At 45.1% G+C, this 23,860-nt stretch overlaps 1 protein-coding gene across 1 annotated transcript in view; it reads left to right on the top strand.

The window, feature by feature from the left end:
- The window catches only part of LOC146816628 (cytochrome P450 2K1-like), a 183,519-nt gene that overhangs the window by 43,232 nt on the left and 116,427 nt on the right, over positions 1-23,860 (top strand). Inside the window, exon 3 of the mRNA XM_085610506.1 lies at positions 15,208-15,357. Coding sequence (XP_085466632.1) covers positions 15,208-15,357 — 150 coding nt within the window. The remainder of the gene's footprint in view (positions 1-15,207; positions 15,358-23,860) is intronic.

Here is a 23,860-nt window from a genome sequence, read left to right as displayed (position 1 = left end):
CCTGGAGGGACCTCCTTCTTGCTGCCAATGGGTCAGCTCAGGCAGATCTCCCAGTTCGGCAATCTGTTCCCCGGTAGGCTCCAGAGCATCCCCCTCAGGGTCTACTTCCTCCTGGGCCGTGGGAACTTCGGGGGCCGGTTTCCCGCGCCTCCTGCGCCTTCTCCCTAAGGCCGGTTCCTGGACCTCTCCCTCAGGCTCCAGGACCCTCTCAACACCCCTACTGGCTGCCATGGACCGGGTGGTCACGCACGCCCAGTCGGGTAGACCCACCATCCTCAGATGCGTGGTCTTCTCCACCTTTTCCCAAGGGGAGCTCTCCAGGTCGTTCCCTAGCAGACAGTCTACAGGCATGTCAGTTCTCACAGCGACTTGTAGAGTACCAGAGACCTCCCCCCACTCAAAGGGAACTTGAGCCATTGGACAACGACTCTCTACGTTGTCAGCATTGACAACCCTACAGTAGGCATTGGGTACAATTTGCTCTTGAGACACCAGGTGTTGCCTCACCGAGGTCACGCTGGCTCCTGTATCTCTAAGAGCCTCAACCTTCTTTCCATTGATGGTCACCACTTGCCCATATTTCTTAGTGTTAGAGGGCAGGTAGGTTACAGGGACCATCTCACTGTCTCCTAGCGAGACTAGGGTCATCTGCCCGGGACCCCCACCCTCCTGGACTGCTACTTCCTCCCCAAAGTTAACACTAGCTACTTGCCGGGGTGGAGCACCAGTGGGTGCGGTCTTACCAAACAGGCGACACTTCGGATCAGAGGCAATGTGACCCGGGTCACCACACTTGTAACAATTGAAGGGCCCCTTTGGAACAGGTCTACCTGTCGGGGCCCCGTTCTGCTGCGGGGGTGGGGGAGGCTGAGAACCCTTCTGCTGGTTCCCTTGGGAATTACTTTGGGGGCCTTTTTGGAACCCCTTCTGTTTACCCTTGTCCCCCCCACTCTTCTGCTGGGGACCCTGCCCACCTTTGGCGGAGTCTCCCACTTGACCCTTGTGGACCCTGGTGCTGAGCCAGCGGTCCGCCTCCTCAGCAAGCTTCCTCGGGTTGGACAGCTTGCTATCGATCAGGTGCTGGCGTAGCTCAGGAAAACATTGACTGGACAAGTGCTCCCATGCAATTAAATCAAGCAGCCCTTGATAATCATTCACTTTGCTACCCTTCACCCAACCATCCAGCGCTCTGCAGAAAAAGGTCACATATTCCACATACGTACTCTCAGGGATCTTCTTGGTCTCCCTGAACCTCTGTCTATATAGCTCAGGAGTTAACCCATACCTGGTCATTAAAGCTTCCTTCATATGGGGGTATGAGGTTTGGACTTCTAAGGGCAAATCTAACAGTGTGTCCCGCCCTTCAGCAAGGAACCTTCCCCACAACCCCGCTCCCCAGTCTTTCTCAGGGACCCGGTGTGAGGACATGGCCACCTCGTAGGCCCTAAACCACTGCCCTATGTCATCCTTTCTGAAATACTCCTTTACTACATCTTTGGGGATGTACACCTTGGACTCTACCTGCGCTGGTGGAGTGCTGCCACCAGAAGGAGCGGTGTCCAAACTTTTCGCCTTCAGCTCCAACTCCTTCAATCTGATATCGTGATCCATTTGGCGTTGTTGTGCCTCCAGGGCCAACTTCTGCTTTTCCATTTCCATTTGTCCTGCCAACTTTGCCATCTCCATTGCATGCGCCCTGTCTGCTGCCCTGTCTGCCAGCTCCTCTGGCGACCGGACTCTGCTGGGCTCCTCAAGGTTGTCGGGTGGAACGATGTCCCCCGCATTCCGTGGGTCTCGTGACTCCCTCCAGGCTCTTAGCGCCTTGGCGTACTGGGTTCTCCTCTTGAATCCAGCATGGGGAACTCGGAATTTTACACTGTAGCCTTTCAATTGCTCCATCGTGTAGCCTTCCAGTCTCTCCCAATCTACCTCATCTATTCCAGAAATCACAGAGAGTGCTCTTCCAGCGGAGTGCGAGCCAGGCATGGTTGCAGTAATGGCAGATGTCTCAACAAAGTTCAGAAAATGAAAACCTGTGGCTGCGTTACTTGGTCTGCTCTCACTATCTGGTGATTAATAATTCACTGTATGCAAATTACAAGTGCAAATCCGAAATCCCAACCGCTGCCAACAATGTTAGAGTCGGGGATCTCTGGTTGGCGCAAGGTTGCCCTTGTGTCAAGCAGGAACCCTCTCCTCCACGTCAGGGCGCAGGATAACCCCTCGCGAATGACCCTTGCTCACCCTCTAGGTGCGTGGCGTGAGCAGCCAAGGCGATTCCTCAGGCGTTGTTGGTTAAGCACTTACAATCGTACACACAGTAAATACATCAATCCCCCCAGAAACGGACACCAGACTTGGATATATATAAAAATACGATTCTTTATGTCAAAATAAGGTATATATATCTCAACAGACTTATCACAAGACCAATAACGTTTTCGCTAGGCCACCAGGTTATACAGCAGGCAAATGATCTTGTTTGTAGCTTCAAATGGATGGTTCGTAGTCTCTTTACTTGTAGTTCCAGTACTCACAGAGATCGGTTCCTGCGAACGGGGAAATAAGGCGTTGCGGGCCCCGAGCCCGATACTGGAACTTCCTTAGTGATGTGGAGAGTCGGCACAGGTCGGTGCGACTCTCGGCTTGGGAAGTGTTCTTGGGTCCTCAATCAGCAGGTGTGGGCACGTAGGCAGGCGCGGCCAGCGACCCTTTAGCACGGCGGTGCAGGAGGGTCTCCACAGCGGAGGCGGCGCGGCCTGAGATGTCCGGGGATAGCGAAGCGGGGTCGCAGGGCACGGTCAGTGCAGCTGGATGACCCGGCGTAGATCACAGTCGTCGGACGGCTTCCGGCGGGAGGGGTGATAGCGCGGTCAGCGCGCTCCAGTAGCAGGCGGTGACAGGGATGCAGGCGGCCTGGCCCGGGGACAGAGAGCGGCTCGGGACGGAGCGGGGCTCTCACGGGTTTGAGGCAGGCGAGCTTCTGAGTGTCACGGCCCTAGGAGGGGCGATGAGGGGCGCAGTCTCTTTTCCAGCGGGATGCACACACGGCTCGAATTGGAGGACGAGCAAGAAGCACAAAGAACCCACTGTTCCTGGGGTTCAGTTCAGGGGGCAAGCTCAGATCAAGCCCTTGGAGAGTGTTCAAGCACAAAGTAGCAAAGTCTTTTCAGTAAGTCTCTTCCTCTCCTCTCTCAGCAAGGCAAGCAGCAGGCCAGCTCCTCCGGCGTCTTCTTCTCCTTCTAGTCGGGCAGAGGTTCTTTGTGGTAAACAGGATTCTGATTTCTTAGGAGCCAGGCTCCTACTTTTATACACCAATTCTTTTGTTCTTTAGCGCCAGGGGGCCTAGGCCTGGCTCAGTCCAGTTCTGGAGCACTTTGTTATGGTGACTCTGCTCTTTCCTTTCAGCAGCAGGGCAGAGACATCAGCCGCCCCACAGGGGGTGGCGCCGGCTTTGTGGTGGCAGAGCACAGGTCTATTCAAGAGTCAAGGTGTACTCCTCCCACCCATCCAAGTGTAATCTCTCTACCCACCACCTGGCAGCCAACCTGTCTCTGGGGATCCCCCCACCCTGCTCCTTACTGTTGCCAGGCAGAACACATACACACAGCAGAGGCGGACTGAGATGGTCAGGTCAGTAAATACTAACTTTCTAAAAGTAGTATTTACAAACCCAGGATACTAAAATAAACTTGACTACAAGAGGTATTTTATTATTCTGAGTTCAGGCATACCAAACTTGACACTCTACCATGCTCTCTGAGTCCACTGGGGTCACAGCGTTGGCGTGACCCCGGCAGCCCACTCTGGCCTATGGAGAGCAGGTAGCCTTCAATAGTGAAAAATGACAAGGGCTGTAATTCACTACTAAGACATGCCACACACACCAGGGCATGTCTTACCTTATGCCTACAATGCACCCTGCCCTTGGGCCTACCAGAGGGGTGGCTAATATGTAGGTAAGGGAAGGTTTAGGGACTGGCAAGTGGGGGCACTTGCGCAGTCAGCGCGACGGTCCGGGACCGCGCACAGGGTCTGCGGTGGCAGACCCTAGACACACTTTACAAGGCCGCTTCCGTGGGTGGCGCAACCAGCGCTGCAAGCCCACCAGCAGCATTGGCATTCACAAGCCCTGGCACCCCTGGTGCACTCTACTGGGGACTGACAGTGAATCCAATCAACCAATCATGGACATCAATTACAGGTACACTTTACTTAGGGAGCACTTGCACTGCGGCACGGATTAGCCGTGGCGCAGTGCCCTGAGCGGACAACACCAGCAAAACAGTCGAGGCACACCATCAAAAAGTGGAAGGGAAACTCACGCCAAGGTGCCAGGTCTAACAACAGGCATACTCCCTATACGTGATATGCGGTCTGCGTATCACATCCATACATTTGAATTGTGAAACGCATCATTCTGGGTATTTTTCGCAGTATTCACTCATGAAAATCAAAAATGCCGCCGTCCAGTTCTTGATAGTCGTAAGCACCTCAGGCAATTTTACAACTCAAATGCCTCCTCTTTGAACCCCTCATTCATGCTAAGCTCCCTGTGGAGAAGCTTGAGCATCTCTACGTACTCCCCTTTCCATATCTTCTCTATGGTTGCCAACAATAAATATGTTCCCAGAGGCTTAGTCACCCCCATTCCATACTCTTTCGCTCCAGTGTTCTCCTTCCCTGTCTTGTCCTGTCCCTCCTTTCCTTTTCCCTGCGGCATGTCCTGTTCTCTTTTTGCCCCAGATTGTGGAGTCCCTGTTTCCTGTGCCTGCTCCTCCAAACTTTCCGTCTGCATTTGGCCAACCCTGGACGACTTCTTCACTGTTGGCACCTCTGTACCTATCCCGACATCTTTGACGTACAAACCACTCCGTAAACATATGTGGTTGCTACTCCCATCTTCCCCTATATTCAACTTTACGACACCTTGCGTGTGTGTATCACATTTTGCGCTGTGCCTCCTGCACCCTTACCTGGCATCAAGGTTGCCTCTGTTCCAGATCTAGCCGCCCATCAGTTACCATGATACTCCTACAACACACTAAAAACAACTATATTATCTGAACCCCTTCATGCCACTTGTCCGCCACCTGTTTCATTCTTGCACCTCATCATCCACCACTTCACCCATTTCCAAACTTGTTTTGTCATTGTCCAACTGTGCCTGATCTTCTCTTACATCACACAGCTCCGTGGGCTCCCTGCCCTGTGCATCCATACTGCTGTCTGCATTCCATGCAAAACCTAATGTGCTACCTGAGGGAGGCCAGGGAACCTTAATAAACTCTCCTGTCTGCACCTCCCCCTACTTTCGCTTGACTCCACCGTCCCAAGTACCACATTGAGGCATCCTGGTTGATGCACTACTGAGGCCACCATAGACCTTCTTGTGGCAGTATTGTAACTGTCCCACATTGGCATCTGGCTGGCCGCCTGAGACCCTGCCATCTCTTCCCCTAAGGGTCTGTGAGGCGCATTAGACTTTCAAGTCTGCATGTCTGATGTGACCCTGTTCCTTCAAAAGAAAAGGTAGGTCAGGCTTGCCATTGTTAATGTACCCATCTACCTGCTCTTCACCCTGTTTTGGGCACCCAATGCCAACTGCCCCTGCTTACCTCACCCTAATAACCTGCTATGCCTCTTGTGCTGCTTACACCTGCCGCTCTGCTTCCCTGCTACGAATGGTGCCTCCGCCCCATTCCTCCCGCCAAAGTGCCCCCCCTCACAGTGCTGACACTGCCCCTTGTTTTGTACCTTGTCGCATGGAAGTCCTAGCTGTAGGCCTCACTCAAAAACTCAGCCTCTCCCCCTTCATAAACCCCCCTCCACATCCGCTTGCTCTTGTCCTTCCTCATTGCTCTACTCCAGCTGCTATCAGCACTGAAGCTGGGCCCCCCACGTTGTCCAAGCGTCTCCCTCTGTCTTCCTTGAGCCTCCTCCACAATTGAGACACATGTGGTGCCTGTTGGACCCACCCACCTCACTAGCTTTCCGCCCCTGCCAGACCTTACATTATCTCCCCCTACCAGCTCCCCCGATCTCCTTTTCACTCATTGCTCAACCTTGTGCTGGCAGGCTGTTCTCCCTGCCTGCAGGGATCAATGCCCACCTTCTCTCTCTTCTGCCTTTTGTCAGAGAGCATGTACGCTGTTCCCAGCCCCCTTGCTCTTTCCCTGAGCCTGTATCACACTCCCTATATCCTCCCTCTCCCCTTCTTCAGTCAGCCTCTCACTGGAGCCTGCTGCTTCATTCTGTGCCCCTGCCCAGGAGTCCACATGCTCGGCTGCCTCTGGACTAACCAGCTGCAACTTGACCCACTCCCCCAGCTATAAGTTCGAGCTGGGTCGCCACACTGCCTTTCTCCCAGGGTGAACGCCTCACACATCCCTCAGCCGCTCTCTTCGATACCAATTGTCCCCTGGAGTTTACCTACTGTCTCCCTGACATATTTAGGCCGCGATATGGAGACAAGCAGGCTAGGATTACTGCCGGCATTTTGCTTGCGGCATGCCCTGCCGGGCGTGCCACGATGCGAGTGCCCAGTGTGAGTAAACCCATGCGCCCTACCTCTGTGAGCAGCCTTGTTTGTATTTGGTATTTGTTGAGCGCATATATCACCCGTAGGTCTCATAGCGCTAGTGCTGCAGCGTGGAATACAAAATCCCTCCCTTCGTCACAGACCAAAGATCTCACAAACAGACAATCCCTACATTCGCTGGTGGGGCCCATAACACCAACATTCACTCTATCGGTCTGTTTTTCTCTGGAGATGATTGTTCCATCCGCTGTAATGAAAGGCCCTAAATTCCACTTTTGGTACTCCTCTCATAGGTTGGCGACGGATCAGCTAGTTGCTGGTTTAGTCGATTTTCTAATTCTCTAATCACTTTGCATTAATACATTTTCCGTAAATAAAAAGCCCAACTAATTTCTGTAATGAATCAAATCAATTTTTATCTAGATAATGCAAATAAATTGTTAGTTATTCAAGCAGCTGACCATCATATTGACCTATTCTGGCTAATTGTCGTCCTCTAAGTCAAATTCAGTCGTTCTGTCACACTATGCCCATGTAATGTCAAAATTCAGTTCATCAGGAAATTGGGCATCCGATCAGTCCGTCAAAGATTCAGGGAAACAGCTGTCCTGCAGTGTCACCGTCCTCTCCGTCAGCATAACGTCAGGAAATCAAAGAAGGCGCCGAATGGGGTATCTCCTTCCCTCTCTATTCTACGTGTTTTTATAAGGAAAATTGACATAATATTGTATCCAATATAAGTCCAATATCAGTCCAATATCGGATGACCGGTTCCCACCAAAGTAATGTATATTAGCTCATTGGTCTTCATAGTTCCGGTTTAAAAAGTCACTTCTTTGTTCATTGGAGAATTGTCTTGTCTCCCAGTGTCCTTGATGGGTACAGTTTGGTTAGGGTCATGAGGAGGCCACTGTTGCTGATGTTAGCGCAGGCGCACTTCACTCAGGACCATATGGAGCAGCTTAAGTCGTGTCGAGTACAGAGGGCGGCCATTTTACGATAGGCCAGATTGGACAACTTAAGCAAAGAAACACAAAAACGTAATTAATACATAGAAATGACTAATAAAATGTTATTCCCTCACTAATACCCATATGTGTGTGTATTTATCTAGCAAAAAGCAACACTCAATGCAGATTATACTCACTATATAAAGCACAAATCACAAATACACCACAAAAGCAACATTTAACATGCAATATTCTAATTGTCTATTATTAGTATGCGTACATATTTTAATTAACGTATTAATTAGGCCATGCAAATCCCACTTGTATTTCATATATTAGTAAGGTTGGTAAGTATCCACAGCAAATCAATTAATAATATTACTATTAGTTAGTTAATCAATTAATATAAACATGCAAAATGAAGAGGGTATACAAAAATTTTCAAATTACCCGCTCCAGCAATCCCCCCTTTGGTGATTTTATCACCACAACATCACAACATTTTTGTACTTTTACGGAATTTTCAAAATGTGTTCTTGCTCTTATTCATAACTCAGTTTCCCCTAATTCTTCTCTTTTTGTTGTTTTATACATACTCTCCTTCCATTCTTCTAATTCAATCTCTTCAAATTCTCTCTCTTGTTCCTTGTCTTTTTTTAAAAATGTTCTCTTTTTACTATTTTCTTAGTTTTCTTATTTCTACAACAAATACATGCTAATCTTATCACTAATATTATGAAAATCACACATGTTAGTGGAAATAATATTTTGCCTACAAATGTGCTACCGAGCTTCACTAAGAAATGTTTAATAGCAGCTATTTTCTTTCCAATCTTTTCCCAAACACCTTCAACTTCCAGTGGTACAATTTCGTCATGCAATTCTGTAATGTTCCTAATGTAAATTTTCAGATCTTTGCTTTCGTCAGGAATGTAAGTACAACAATGTTGAACTTTCAGCATTCCACAGACTCCACCCTCTTTTGCCAATAATATATCAAGGGCAAGTCAATTTTGCATTACCATAGTACGCATGGCAACCATTTCAGTGTTTACCAATAAGAATCCTCCAGCGGTGCTTGTTGACAAGCGATCCACTGCTGTTGATAATCTTCTAATTTTGTTTGCATTCAGAGATATTCCCACTGCTAGTATCAATGCTCCAAAAATGTCACCCACAATTTCTGCCCAAGATTCTCTCTTACTACGTACTAAATGATTACCTAAGCTATGTGAAAGATTTTTGGAAAAACCAGGCCTAAGTAACATGTGCTATACCAATGGTCTGGCAAACGATAATATGCCCTGTTCCCACAGATAAAATATTGTCCAGGGAAAACTGGATCTCTTCCACCTTTAAATCCCCATCCACCCATGATTCAGTATGTATCATGGCACTCACTATTCCCTAGAAAATAATTGTCATACGCCGTTTGATTCCTTCTTATACACAATTTCCCTTTCTGGGGCCAATCTAAAGCCAAAGTTGGATTAGTTTCACCCATCAAATGTTTTTCCATTTCTACATCCCAGACTGTTTTCTCCACCTTTCCTTCAGATGCCTTTCTTTGCATTTTCAGTCTCCTTGCCTCGACCATGTCTAAGAATGTCTTTTCCTCTTTCTTCAAACTGCAAGTCAAATTATTTTTGAAAATATATTCTAATGTTTGTTCTTTAGTTTCTAAGAAAAATTCCCCTAATACCTTAGCAGGTTTTACCTTGTTTAGTTTGTTATTAACAGGTACTTGCGCAAAAATGTTATCTACATCTGAAAAATAATATTCTAATTTTCCCATGTGATAAAATAAACTAGCTATTACACTACATGTTATTCCATACGTAGCCGGAAGGTGATAAGTCACTCCTTCTGACACAGATGCAGGTAACTGCATGCATACATAGCAATCCCTTACGTCCATGGTCTTTACATATTCATACAACAATTTTGAAAACACATTATTAGAAAAAGTCAGTAATAGACTTATCTGCATGTAAATAATTATTATCTATTCTAGTCAGAACTACCTTTTGAATCTTCCCTATATTAGTTATGTTTCCACTATGTCCTTCTAGCGTGTCTATAGTAACCTTAAAAGAAATAAGAAGAGCAAGTATGCTCCACAGAAGCATTAATAATCCTGTACAACAACAACAACACATTTTACATCATCTTTTCATGAATGTACATCTACTTTTACTATTATCTACGTTAGCCATTTTTACTAAAACAGACTGTGTCTTTTGACTTAGCCTCTTTTACTTCACAACTAGTCTCTAACCCAAGGCTTCTAAGCACCTACGTGGTTCTACCAGTTTCTATTTTTTTCTTAATTTATTGTTTCCGCATCAACAGCTTCTTTTGTTCTATTCAGTTTGGCATCTCATCATCTTTTGCCTCCTTCTCGTAATCTGGATACAGAATTTCCTGAACTTCCGCTTCTTCTTCTCCAATGTCGGACAAGAGAACTCTTAGGATTTCTGATTCTTCCTCTTCTTTAACCACTTTCAGTACAATCTCCTCTGGATTTCCTTGACTATCTGCATCTTCTCCCTTTTCAGGCAGAGCCACATACGTCCATTCTGGTGACTTATACTTCTGGTTAGGTTTCCCTGTTCTTTTTCCCCTCTATTCTGAATCGTTTCTTCTTGTTTCAATTTTCCTTGATAAGTCACTTCATTCACCTGTTCAGCCCTTGGTGAATTCACTCGTGTCAGCCGATATCTCAATTTCTTTATTTTATTTGGCCACACATCATCCTTTGCAACTCTTTTCAGTTTACCTCCTTTATTGTTCTTTTCATCTCTCCAAGCTCTCTTTCTTAGAACTCGACCTTCAGGTATTTCGTTTCCACTTACATCAGACTCTGTCTCAACTTGCTTCTCCTTTTCAACAATTTCTTTTTCCACCACTTGTTTTGTTTTCCCTACTTCTGTCCCTCCTCGGGTCTCCAGAACGCAATCTTCCTGCTGACTACTTGTCCCTTCACCTAACTGGATGTTGCAGTTCCCTACTCATCCTCAGGGGTCTTCTGCAGAAATCTGTCCCTCTCTCTCTGTACCTGTCCCTTGTTCACTTGAATCTGTTATTTCAGGTGGAACTCCCCTCAGTCTTTCATCTGGAACTTCCTTTTCCTGAATTTCTTTTATTGCTTCTTCATTATCTTTTCCTTACTTCTTTCTATGTTCTTTTCTAGGGCCTTGTGTCCCTTGTTCATTTTCAGAATCTGAGCTGGTATCAGAAATCTGCTATCTTCTTCTAAGAGAGCTACTTCTGGGGATCAATTCTAGATTTGGTTCTGTTTCCCCCCTTTCAGAGTTTTCTTATGTTTTTGGCTCTTCGTTATCTGATTCAGTACTTGACTCTGATTCATCATAATATTCCTTTTCTGTGCTGTCCACTGGATTTGGTATCCTCAAAGTATGACTGGCATGGATCCAGTTTTTCAGTCCAGCACACTTCACAGCTGTTGTTGTGGTCAAAATGACTTGTCTTGGTTTTCCCCACCTTGAAACCAAACAGTTTCTTCTTCTGTGGACTTTTATCCTCACCCAGTCTCCTGGGCACAGATCATGAGCTGGCTTCTTTTCAAGGGTGGTGGCATCCGCTCCAACCTGATGAAACACTGAATGGACTGCGTCCGCTAGGTTTTTGCAGTATTCCAATACCATGTCATCAGTTATAGTCATCAGCTTGTTGACTGGTATAAAAACGTGCCTCATAGCGCGTCCCATTATTATTTCATAAGGACTTAACCCTGTAGTTCTGTCTGGAATTGATCTAATAGTCATGAGTACTAGAGGCAAGACATCAGGCCATTTCATACCTGTGGCTAAACACATTTTCCTAATTCTATTTTTGATAGTACCATTCATCTGTTCAACCAAACCAGAATCCTCTGGTCGGTAGGCACAATGTAGTTTCTGTTGTACATTCAATGCTTCACTAATTAATTTTACAATTTCATTATGAAAATGCCCTCCTCGGTCTGATTCAAGGGTCACTGGGAACCCGAACCTGGGGATAAATTCTCTCAAAAGTAGCTTTGCCACTGTCATCCTATCATTTCTTCTTGTTGGAAATGCTTCCACCCACCTAGAGAACAGACAGACCATAACCAAAACATACCTCAATCTTTTACAGGGAGGCATCTCAATGAAATCCACTTGCATTCTGGTAAAAGGCCCTCCTTCTCGGCCTATTGTTCCTAGACTCACTACTGTCTTCCTGCCAGGATTGTATTGCTGACATATTAAGCATCTCTGACATAGACTTTCTGCTACAAGTCTAAATTTTGGATTGTACCAGGTCTGCTTAAATGACCTGAACATAGCATCTCTCCCTATGTGTCCCTGGTCATGATACATCCATACCATGGTAGACATCATGCTATCAGGCATAACTGGTCTTCCATCTCGATAGACCCACACATGATCCATTTCTCTTGGTGCACATCCTGCTTTTATCCATTGTTCAATTTCCTCATCTCCTGACTCTTCTTGCAACTGTCTTACTTCTTCCCAAGTTCCCACAATGTTAGTAAACATCAAGGAGCAAGAAAACATTTCTCTTTCCTTAGCCCGATTGATAGAATTCTGATTGTGTGCGCAATATTGTGCTATGTCACTGGCGTACCTATTTCCTGTGGTGATGTAATCACCACCTTGACTATGAGCAGCACATTTCACAACAGCCAGTTGTCTAGGCAGCTGTATCGCCTCAAGCAACTTTCCAACCACTTCAGCATTCTTGATAGGAGTTCCACTTGAGGTCAGGAAACCTCTTTGTAGCCAGAGTTGGCCAAAATCATGGACCACTCCGAAGCCATACTGGCTGCCAGTTATCACATTCACTCTCACACTTTTCCTGATCTTGCATGCTCTAGTTAGGGCCACTAGTTCTGCCACTTGTGCTGATTTTATTCCTTTCAGATAGGATGCTTCCAACACTGCTGCGACTGTGCATACTGCATATGCTGCACTTAGCACTCCTTCTTCCGTTCTCAAACATGACCCGTCAACAAACATCACAAAGTGGCTTTCTGGTAAAGGCACATCTTTTATATCCGGTCGTGGTTTTGTGCAGTAATCAAGCACATGCAAACAATCATGATCTACTTCGTCTCTTACTTCCACATTCTCAGCATCAGGCAACAATGTTGCAGGATTCACATTCAAACACCTCGCAAGACTTGCATTGGTTGCCCCTAATATGACCTTTTCATACTTAGTCAGCCGACTGTGTGTCATATACTGAGTACGACTCCTTGTTAAGAGGATCGCTACATCATGAGGTACAAACACTTTCAATGGATATCCCATCACAATTCCTTCACTCTGCTCCAAACTTCGGCATGTTGCAGCTACTGCTTTCAAACACCCAGGTAAAGCTATAGCTACCGGGTCAAGCATCGATGAAAAATATGCAATTGGTCTCCTCATCTTTCCATGTTTCTGTATCAACACAGAGAGTGCACATCCATTTCTCTCACTGCAATACAACTTAAACTCCTTTCTCATAATCAGGCATACCTAATGCAGGTGCTTCGCACAAACCATCTTTCAATCGTTTAAATGCTGCCAATTCTTCCTTGTTTAACTCAATGGGATCTTTCACATCACTTCTTGTCAGTCGTACCAAAGGTTTTGCAATCAGGGAAAAGTTGCTAATCCACTGACGGCAGTACCCTACCATTCCCAGAAACATTCTCACCTCTCTTTGAGTCATGGGGGCTCTCATTCCTTTTATGATTCTGATTCTGTCTATTGTTATTTTCCTCAGTCCTTTCTCAATTTTATGTCCCAAATACTGTACTTCCTTTTTACAAAACTGCAATTTTGATGGCGATACCTTCAGTCCTCCATCTGCCAAATGATTCAACAATGCTATTGTTTCTACTTCACAAGCCTCACGTGTTTTCGACGCCACCAATAGGTCGTCGATGTACTGGACTAGTACAGAACTTTCAGGCATTTCTAAACTTTCCAATGACTTCTTCAATAACTGATTAAAGATTGAGGGGCTTTCTGTATACCCCTGTAGGACTCGGCACCAAGCCAAAATATGCTCGCGAAAACGAAATGCAAACATTTGCTGACTGTCATGGTGCAATGGGATGGAAAAGAAAGCATGGCATAAATCAATTACAGTATACCATTCTGCATCATGGGGAATCTGATATAAAACCACTGATGGATTTGGTACAATGGGACAACATGACACAACAATTTTATTCACTTTTCTCAGGTCTTGCACTATTCTAAATTTCCCATTAGGCTTTTTCAGTCCCATTATTGGCGAATTACATGGACTGCTCATTATTTCTCTCAAAATTCCTTGCTTGATCATTTTCTCAATTATTGGAGTTACTCCTTCAATTATCTCAGGTGTCATTTTATATTGAGGGACATTTGGATAGGTTACTCCTTCTTTTACAGTTATCTTTATTGGATCTACATTTCTCATTAATCCTACAGCTTCAATTCTTTAGGTAATTCATCAGGGTTAAATACAGCATAGGTTTCAGTAACCTCGCTTTCTCTGTTTGCTAGGGTCATTTTATGCAATACATCTTCATCTGGTGTTTCAAATGCTATTCCATCCGGAGTACAAAATATAGTGCAATTCATTTTGCACAACAGATCTCTACCTAACAAATTCACAGGACTGGTGTCATGGCAATGCTTGTTTCCATTTTGAAGGTGACATTGCAATATACCAGGCGATCACTGCCGCTGTTGTTTTTCTTGCTTTATCAAAAAACGGAGACTTTCCCAGTCATGCTGAACACAATGTACCTAACCAAGGACAGCCTGTCTGTCCTAGGCTGTTACATCTTCTGTATCATCATGTTACCAGAATAGACTCTTGAGAACATCTGAATCTAATGTTCTAGTATTATGAGAGAATCTTTTAACGTATTCTGTATTAAACTGTATCTTTTTGCTTGTTTCCCATTGTTTCATATCCTGTTAACCGTGCTCATTTGTAGTGTCTAAAGTCTTATGTAAGGATATGTTTTCTCTGCCTGGAGAGCACACCTTCCTACTTTTAGAAGGCAAATCTATGGTGGATTTTCTGCATAATTTTACTGTGTCCTTCGTACTTTTAATTTATATGCCATTATGCTAAATGATTGACGATCCAGTTTATGTATTTGTGCACTTGTATGCTTTAAGTAAATGTTTACACTTTAGCCTGTGTGCGCCATTCTTACTGAATGTTTCACAGATTTAATTCAGTGTGCTTGATTTAATAAACTAGAGACAAGTCCAATCTGGGAGCACCAAAGTCCGTAGAGGGACTACACCACTCCTGGTCTAAGTAGTTGGCGCACATTGGGTTAGCAAATGAGAGACAAATTTGTGCATCGACAAATCTAGTACCCCTTTTACGCCCCTCCCGCATTGCAATTCAGTATGGATCGCAGAATCAATTTAATGACTTGAAAAAACGTTTTTGATTTGCATTAGTAATGGCCCTTTGTGGTCAAAATTGTGTGATTTTGTGAATCACAGTTTGCGACTGCAAAAGAGCTTAGTACAACTACCCTAATTATGTAAATGCAGACACTCCTTGGAAGCTTGTCGGCGGAAGAAACCAAATTCTGTTTTGTGATTTACTAAAATGTATCCTTCTGTGGCAGTGATGACATTCACTGTAACAATTGTCTGTCGATTGGAAAGTATAAAAGCAGCCTGATCTTATTCTATGTTGCAGGTCTTATTTTTTCTCATGGAGAAAACTGGAAGGTGATGAGGCGCTTTACTCTGACTACCTTACGTGATTTTGGAATGGGCAAGAGAACCATTGAGGACAAAATTACAGAGGAAAGTGAATTTCTTTTAAAGAACATTGAAAGTTACCAAGGTAAGCAGTTATGGAATAATGTAGTTCAGTAGAGTTTGAGGCGTTGCCATTATTTACTACACCGTTTTCAATTCAGTTGCAATACATGTCTGGAACCAGATATGTAGTGTCAAGCACTTTCCATCTGTCCATTTTATAGTACTCTTGAAATACGGACCCTATATGTTCTCAGCTTTACCTTGCTGTCATAGTTCCAGGGCTCCACTAGTGTGACTGAGGTGTTTTAGGTGGCATGGTCTAGTTTTGCTGGCCTCATGGAATAAATAAAAATCATAAAAGAAAAATGCAGACTTGGGAGGGCTTTGGGTCAGACTTGTTGATCTGTTGGTTTGTCCAGCTGGCTTTTACATTTTGTGTCTGCCTACAACAGAATACAGCATGGGGCAATGGGTCAGCCCACTTCAATTGCTACCTCTCTTGCACTGTGGCAGCATTTTCCATATCCCACCTAAAAAGCGGTGCAATTCAGTGGTAAGGCTGGTGCACCAAAACTTTATTTTGTCCATTACCGCATGTTTATTTGATGTTTTTAGGTTACAGTAATCAAAGCTTACGGTAGTATTTCTTTGCAGCATATTTACCTGTGAAGTGCATTAAAAAAACTAAAAAGGGTTTCTATACCTGTTCCAAGTACACCATCCTTCTAGGGAGCAAGCATACTGTTCTATTAAAGTTAAATGCAATGGTCCTTTTTTATTTAAAAATGTTGTTGCAAGGATAAGGTCGCCAATTTAGGCAGAGGCATGTTTGTTTACTTCCTTTTATTTTCTTGGCATCTATGATGCTACCCACCTGATCAGTTTACCAAAGATTTTTAATAGCATCCCCTCCATCCGAGAAAAGTCCACTAGTTCCCTGTACTCAATGATATTACCTTTAAAGATGACACTCTCACCTTCAAGGTTGTACTTTCAGGCAGATTATCGCCTCATCAGACAAACAAGATCTATCTCTTAGGGGAATTTACAAAAATTGAGAAAATAAAATGTGTGAAGGTTTAGATATTATGACAGGTCTTTTCCTCATTTACTCAGATTCTGAACTCCATTCATGTCTGGATTTGTAAGACTCTCCCCCCCCCTTTGTTTTGACAAGGACCTGAAAAATCTTCACAAAAATCAACTTCTCATATGAGTATCAACTCCCTGATTAACTGATGTGATCCCCATCAGGCTGCATAGCCTTTTCTGCACCTTTGATAATACCCTTCTTTCCTTCCAGAACCATAGTTGTAAGCCACATCTCTCCTTCTATATCACACACTGTCTATTGAATTCCCTATTCTGTACCCCCACTACTGGACAGTGGACAGATGCTTTGTAGCTAGGTTCCCCATGTATACAAACATACCAACATACATACATGTATGCTCTGTTAATGAGGACTCACCAGTCATGTGAACAATGGTAACAAACTTGACATGTTTCTGCTGGCTATATAATCTCCTCATAAAGTACTGCATTTGTGTACACTCCCATCACCTTCTGTTGCCATATTTAAGTAGTCTATTAATCTTGAAGGATATTTCTAATCACAGAGTCCTCATTTTTTTAATATTCCCTGGTGCCAGTATGAATTAGAGATGGGTGAACTTGTAGAATTTCACTACGCGTAATTCTGCGGAGTTGCATAAAAACTTAGTGAGATTCCACTGAGTTGCTGAATAGGTGAAAATATACACTTTGTGCTGCTCGTGCTGTGATTTACTGCCGGTAGGGCTTCCGTGCCGAAAAATCAGTGCAAACCTCACCATCTGGTGCACAAGAGCGCACGGCCATTTGAGTTAATTTTATAGCTTCTCAAGTAGAAAATCTACTCAAGAAGCGGCCTCTGACCATGATGCCCCGCGTTAAAAAATCTCGCCAGAAGCCCTCCTAGCAACCAAAAATTGTGCAGGGGTCACCCAATCTTGATAACCAGCTTGCATTTCAGTTATGCAGAATCAGCAGATTACGACAATTGTGCAAGCAGAATGACATTTTCTACTCCCCGCTTAGTCTGAATCCAGAAATTTCAAAGGAATGGTCCTGTGCACTGGCAGGTGGTGCAGCACAACTCCATATGTAAGTGTCTTCGATGGACCCTGCTGCCAATTTCTTTCATGATCTGTCTATGACCTGAAATATACAGCAGCTGACCAACTGAAAAACCAGTTTGCAGAGTACAAAACTGGGTAACCATACCACATTTCGAGAAGCAGGAGGACAGTGAGGCGTCTACTGTTAGATATATTGAACAGCAGAAAGACTGTTACTGAAGGTAAGTCACTTTCTGAATAGGTACCAAAGCAGTATCTGTTTAATGGCTCAAACTAATAAGGTTAGTGGACCAAGTAGGCAAAATGCTCATCTTGACACACCTGACTGTTGAGGAAGTAGTGCCTAGTCAACATGTGTACCTGGGTACACATAGTTGCCTGACATATACCCAGAAGAGGCACTCATCATGGTAATTCAATGATTGCGGCCTTTGCATTATTGGAGTGAAGCTGAAAACCTTCTGGAGGCTGCTTCTTAGCCAATGTGTAGCATTCCTTGATGCAGAGAATGATCTGTCAAGTGACAGTCTGTTTCTGTGTTAACTTGCCGGTCTTTATCTCATATAATTCCATGAAGAGTTGATCCTACACCTGATGTTCCTTGGTGCAATCAGTGTATAAGTTAAGCCCTCTCTTGGGGTCGGTCCAAACGATGGAGTCTCTCTTCTTCTTTGGAAGTGTGATGGCTTGTCAGGCGTTAAACAGTAGCACCTTTGGAAAGATTGCTACACTAGGTCTCAGCACCACTTTGGCCCGAGAAAAAGGTGGTATAAGAGGGCTGGACCAAGACACCCCAAAGGTAACTCAACTGGCATGCAGATGTAATTGCCACTAGGAAGACTGTTTTGAAGGTGAATAGATGCAATTAAAAATGGTTCAAACAAGATACACATCAGAAAGGTGAAGCCTAGATTTAAGTTCCACTGTGGCATTACAAAGAGTGTTGGTGCAACATTTTAGAAATAGCATCACAACAGGTAATTTGAATAAGGGTAATTGGTCCAGTGAATGTAAAAAGGCTGAAAGAGCCAACAGGTAATCATTAACTACGGTAACTGCGCCCAGAGCCACGCCATTCTAGGGCAAAAGCAAAGCAAACAACAACACATCTGACAGCTTTGCCTGCAATAACTCTTACTGCTGGATGTCACATCATGCCACAAATGTGTCCTAGCGCACCGTTACCTTTTTTGTCTACCCAACTGTAGTAAAACCGATCTGGAATGTAGCAAAATCCCAATTTTCTCCGGTTATAGTGTCCTCAACTTTCTTCCTGCCTTCTTCCCTTGCTCCCCGAGCTGATACATTCTGACCAAAGTGGCTTTATACCACGTGGAAACACTTCCTTAAACATACGCTGCCTCTTCAGCTTAATTGACTCAGCCCACGACCAATTCCTATATGTTGGCTGCATGTTATTAGACATTCAGCAAACATTCGACACCCTGGGCTGGGACTACATGCTTGCAGCATTGAAATGGTACAGGTTCCCTCCTGAATATTGCCGCTGGGTAGAGTTACATTACACTATGCCCACGGCCAGAGCTAAAGCTGGCCAAAACATCTCCCCATCGTATCGAATATTTTGAAGTACTCGCCAAGGGTGTCCCCTATCCCTGCTTTTTTTGTATTGACAATAGAGCCCCTCGCCCAGCATCTCCATCAAGCTATGAAAATATTTGGAATACTGGTGGGCCCGGTTACTCACTCAGTGACATTGTGCGCCGATGACATTCTCTTATATCTCAGGGATCTAAGCCTGGACATGCATACACTGGCCGCCCTGCTAACACGATTCGGCACCCTCTCAGGATTACTGATTAAGGCCTCCAAATCCTGTGCATTTTGTTTTACTACTCGTACACATTGCCCACCCTACAGTTTGGTTCGGTGCAACTCGGTGGAACCGATCACTTTCAGATACTTTGGCATCCAGCTATATAGAGACACACAGGATGCATTTGAAGGGAATCTAGTATGCACAATCCAGTCCTTGAAATCACAAGTGGCCTTCTGGCTTAAATTGCCATTTTTGAAGGTGGGTCAACTGGCAGTGGCGAGAATGGTGATGCTGCCAAGATTGTTATATCATTTTGTCAATTTGCCAGTAGTGATCCCTGATTGGGTATTGAAACTCTTGGACTCTCTATTTATAGACCTGATCTGGGGAGAATGTCGCAGTAAGGCTACCCTCTCTAAATTACAATGACCAGCAACTAGGGGTGGTATGGGGACACCAGACTTTAAAGCGCATTGTATAGTTGGACAGCTTCAGTGGTTGGTGTACTGGCTAGCAGGTCACAATTTGTTTGAGATGGGCTACACACCCACACAACTGCATCTAGGGACGTGGGGGTGGATCCAAGATCTGTGGGTCACCAGGTGGAGTCACATGGCAAGGCGTTCTTCCCGAAGACTACTACTTTGATCTTTTCCAAGTTCAATTTGATGCAGTTAGATTTCATTCAAGTAGCTACTTCTGTCAGTTCAATTCAATACTTTATTTAGGCTTTATCAACCATAAAAGTCCATGCAACATACAGTTTACAACCTACATTAAATAAAAAAGCAGATACTACTATAAATAAGGTAAAAAGTGAGTAAAACACATCAAATACATTATATTAAAACAAAGTTTTAGGCCAATGCAGTATTTAAGACCGATGGTCCCTCTACCCCCTCCACTGTCAAACAGTAAATACGATTTTATCCTCAGCGGTCTTTAAAGTGTCAAACCTTCCCCTAAAATGTCACCTTTAGCTTAGTAGCTCTGATTCTACATGCCCATAATAAGAATCTAGACACACTAAACATAATCATCTTTTGTGTCACATATAAAAATTCTGGAAGCTTCCCAATAATGAACAATTGCCAACAACTTACAGGGTGTAAGTCCTTCCACAACTTACACCCTGGAAGGATCAATTTCTTAATGGGTATGATATAGTTGGGGCAAAATAATAAAAAGTGATCAATAGATTGCTCTGGCTGTAGGTAAAAGGGACAATTAGAGGTTGTGGTCCGTTTTTGTCCCATATGGAAGTGAAAGAGTTTATGGGTAAAATGCCAAACCTAAACTTTACATACAGCATTTTGGCCTGAGCTGGGTGTATTCTATCCAGAAAAGGCTCGAAGCACGGGCCACTTTTATGATCAAAAACTTCTGTTAAGCTCCCCGCTTTCTGGTCTTTCCAAAGTTGTTCCAGCATATTTTCCCAATAGGCTTGTTTCAATGTTACTGTGGCGCCCTTTGTCAATTTATCAGGATATAGCCATACCTCTTCCTTCTTGAGAGACTCACACAAACCCTTTATCGAGCTGCGTCCTATGCAGGTAAGAGTGGTGGGGCCGGGCTGGGGGGAAGATTCGACAGACAACCACGAGGGAAATTAAATAAAAAAAATAATTTTCCCTCATCATCACCTGTCGAAATCCCCCACTCCCAGCCCCACTGCTCCTACCTGCGTGGCTCACTGCTGCCTTTATCTTCCTTAACCAGGGGTGTAGAGTTTCTTGTCCAGGCTAATAATCTCCTCCTGGGTTTTCCTATAAATTTCAAGTTCGCAGGCATTTCAGATTCAGACCCAATGCATTAAAAGTTTTAATAAAATAACATGATCAATTCTTTTTAATCCTAGGTTGAATCGAAGTGGGGTGAGAGGGGTGCTTCTAGGGAACACAACTCCCGGTCGCGGCTGTACTCCAGGTCGCGGCCACACTTCCTGCGGTCGCCTCTGTGCTGCTCCGCGGCTCAGCATCCGTCTGCGGTCCTAAATATATATTACGGTGAGAGAGTTTGCTTCGGTACCTACGCAGTGTCCGCAACATCGCCAGAGGAATGACCAGTATGATACGTAGGTTACAGCATGGTGCCCGTGCCCCATGTGCTATAACACACAACGAAACCTCATAACATGCACTTGCACCATGAAAAGAGAATTACTTTGCTAAAGCTGAAGTATTTTGCCTTCACGCACGTACGCACGTGCAGAAAACTGGTGGCCGAAATAGTATTTCCGCTGGCCGCCGTAGTCCGTCATGCCTTTAAAAACAGGGCAGTGATGCATTTTCTGTGGCCTGTTGCATGGTCCGCGTTTCGATTGTCAAATCCAGCCTTTCTATCTCACGTCATTTTTGACAAAACAACAATCTTGATTGGCCCTCCTGCTGAAAGTCTCTCCAGAGAGGCCCAGGATTTTGAGCATGAAGGCTCCCTCGTATCTAGCAGTAGGAGTAAGGGGGAATGGCTATGAGAGGCCGAGCCATGGAGAAGCTTTGCTACGGAAGCACCGAAGCCAACCCCTCCTGCGTCGTGCGCTATATGTGTAAAAAAAAAAACTTCAAGCAAGCTGGTATCGCGCGCTTCCCTCAAAGGCTAATAAATGCCACATGTTCTGTTCCGGTCATTGATGCTGAGAAGGGCCAGCTGTTCCCAATCATAGAAGCGCTGCCTTCCAAGTCTTATGTATGTTTTCCCTGAAGGGGAGTGTGAGTTTGGGGCCCGCTGGTAATGGTAACCAATGGGAACTTCGGACTTGATAGGAGCTTCAGCCTGCGGAGTCAATCCGGTTTACCATTATCCTTGCCTAATCTAGCTAGGCACACCAACCCTCTTACATGGTGTTTGCTTGAATCTTTGCTTGGTAACTTCTAGTGCATCCATGTATGTGTCCGTTGCATGTTTGAGTCGTTTACCATTTGTGTTTCCACTACTTGATCTGAGAGACTGTTTCATGCATTCTCTACCCATAATGTAAAAATATATTATCTAATGTTATCCCTAGTAAGCTCCCTTCTGCCACGTCGGGTCTCATTTCCCAATCGCTAGTTTTAGTTTATTGTATTTTTTTGGTCCGGAAATGTGCATATTCCTTTTAGGAGTTTGAATGTCCTTCGTATCTTTCCGCTGGATCTATGTATATACTAAGTGACTCATTTCCTTAAGGGGACTGCATTTTTAATTGTTTATCATTCTTCTCGACGGTGTCTGGTCTGCTCCATTCTATCTGTATCCTTCTTTAGTCTATCATTATTCTCCTGAAGATGTCACCCTCCATAACCCAAATGTCACACTATACTCGAATTCAATCCTCTAGAGGTGAAAGTGCAGTGGTGTCTCCCAGTCCCCCTTTTTGGGTGTTTCTGCTTTTCCGTCTAACCACTAGTTTATCCTTTGTTCCCCCAAGATATTGTCACATTTTCTTTCCAGATTGAAGTTATCCAGTTTAATCAGTGCTGCATTTTTAATCTGTGTGATTGTTCTGCTTGGGTTTTCGGAACCCGCTCAGCAGAGCCTCTCTAACCCAAACCAGAACGTTACCCCCTCCCTAGGGCCTATTTACACCTAAATCACCCTATATATGTACCACCTAAGGACAGGGAATTCCTACTATATATACCAAGACCTACAAGTCACAGCCTCGCGGTCCCAAATGGACCCAGGACTTCCTGCCCAGACGGCAGCCACAGACTTCCTGCCCAGACGGCAGTCACAGCCTCGCGGTCCCAAATGGACCCAGGACTTCCTGCCCAGACGGCAGCCACAGACTTCCTGCCCAGACGGCAGTCACAGCCTCGCGGTCCCAAATGGACCCAGGACTTCCTGCCCAGACGGCAGCCACAGCCTCGCGGTCCCAAACGGACCCAGGACTTCCTGCCCAGACGGCAGCCACAGCCTCGCGGTCCCAAACGGACCCAGGACTTCCTGCCCAGACAGCAGCCACAGCCTCGCGGTCCCAAATGGACCCAGGACTTCCTGCCCAGACGGCAGCTTTAGACAAGTCACAGCCTCGCGGTCCCAAACGGACCCAGGACTTCCTGCCCAGACGGCAGCCACAGACTTCCTGCCCAGACGGCAGTCACAGCCTCGCGGTCCCAAATGGACCCAGGACTTCCTGCCCAGACGGCAGCCTTAGCACGAGTTCATCCTATAATTACCACGACATCAGTGTTACTATATATCAGATCACACAAAGACAGCTAGTTGAGCACAACTTGTTCCCCAGTTCGAAGGGCTCCTTTCTCCCTTATTCAGTTACCACCTACCTGATCAGGATTAACATCTGTTCATGTTGAGTCACAGCTGACTAGAAGAATAGGTTACCCTCTTACACAAGAACACGTAGCACATATTGCTTTACTACAAACTGAATACTTTATTTAGTTATTACATGCACACTCACGGAACATAATACGTATCACATAGCCTGCAAAGAAAAGTGAAAGATTAAGTTGTACACTCTAATAGTAAGGGGTTGACATCACCTTGGTCGTATGTAGCCTGCACTCAATGGTCATCTAGGTTCCCTTCTCGTCTGCGCCTCGGCTTCGCCTGGAAGTCACACCTCCGCAATCACGGGTTTACTCCCGTCTCCCTCTCCGAGTCACTGGGACCTCTTCCTCATCGGCTACTCTCTTCTCTTTGGAATATCTATCTCTCGGTTTTTCTCCACCTCCAAGTTTGTC

Source organism: Triturus cristatus, chromosome 6 (genome assembly GCF_964204655.1).
Source record: "Triturus cristatus chromosome 6, aTriCri1.1, whole genome shotgun sequence".
Lineage (NCBI taxonomy): Eukaryota > Metazoa > Chordata > Amphibia > Caudata > Salamandridae > Triturus > Triturus cristatus.
This window is presented reverse-complemented; position numbering and strand designations above follow the sequence as displayed.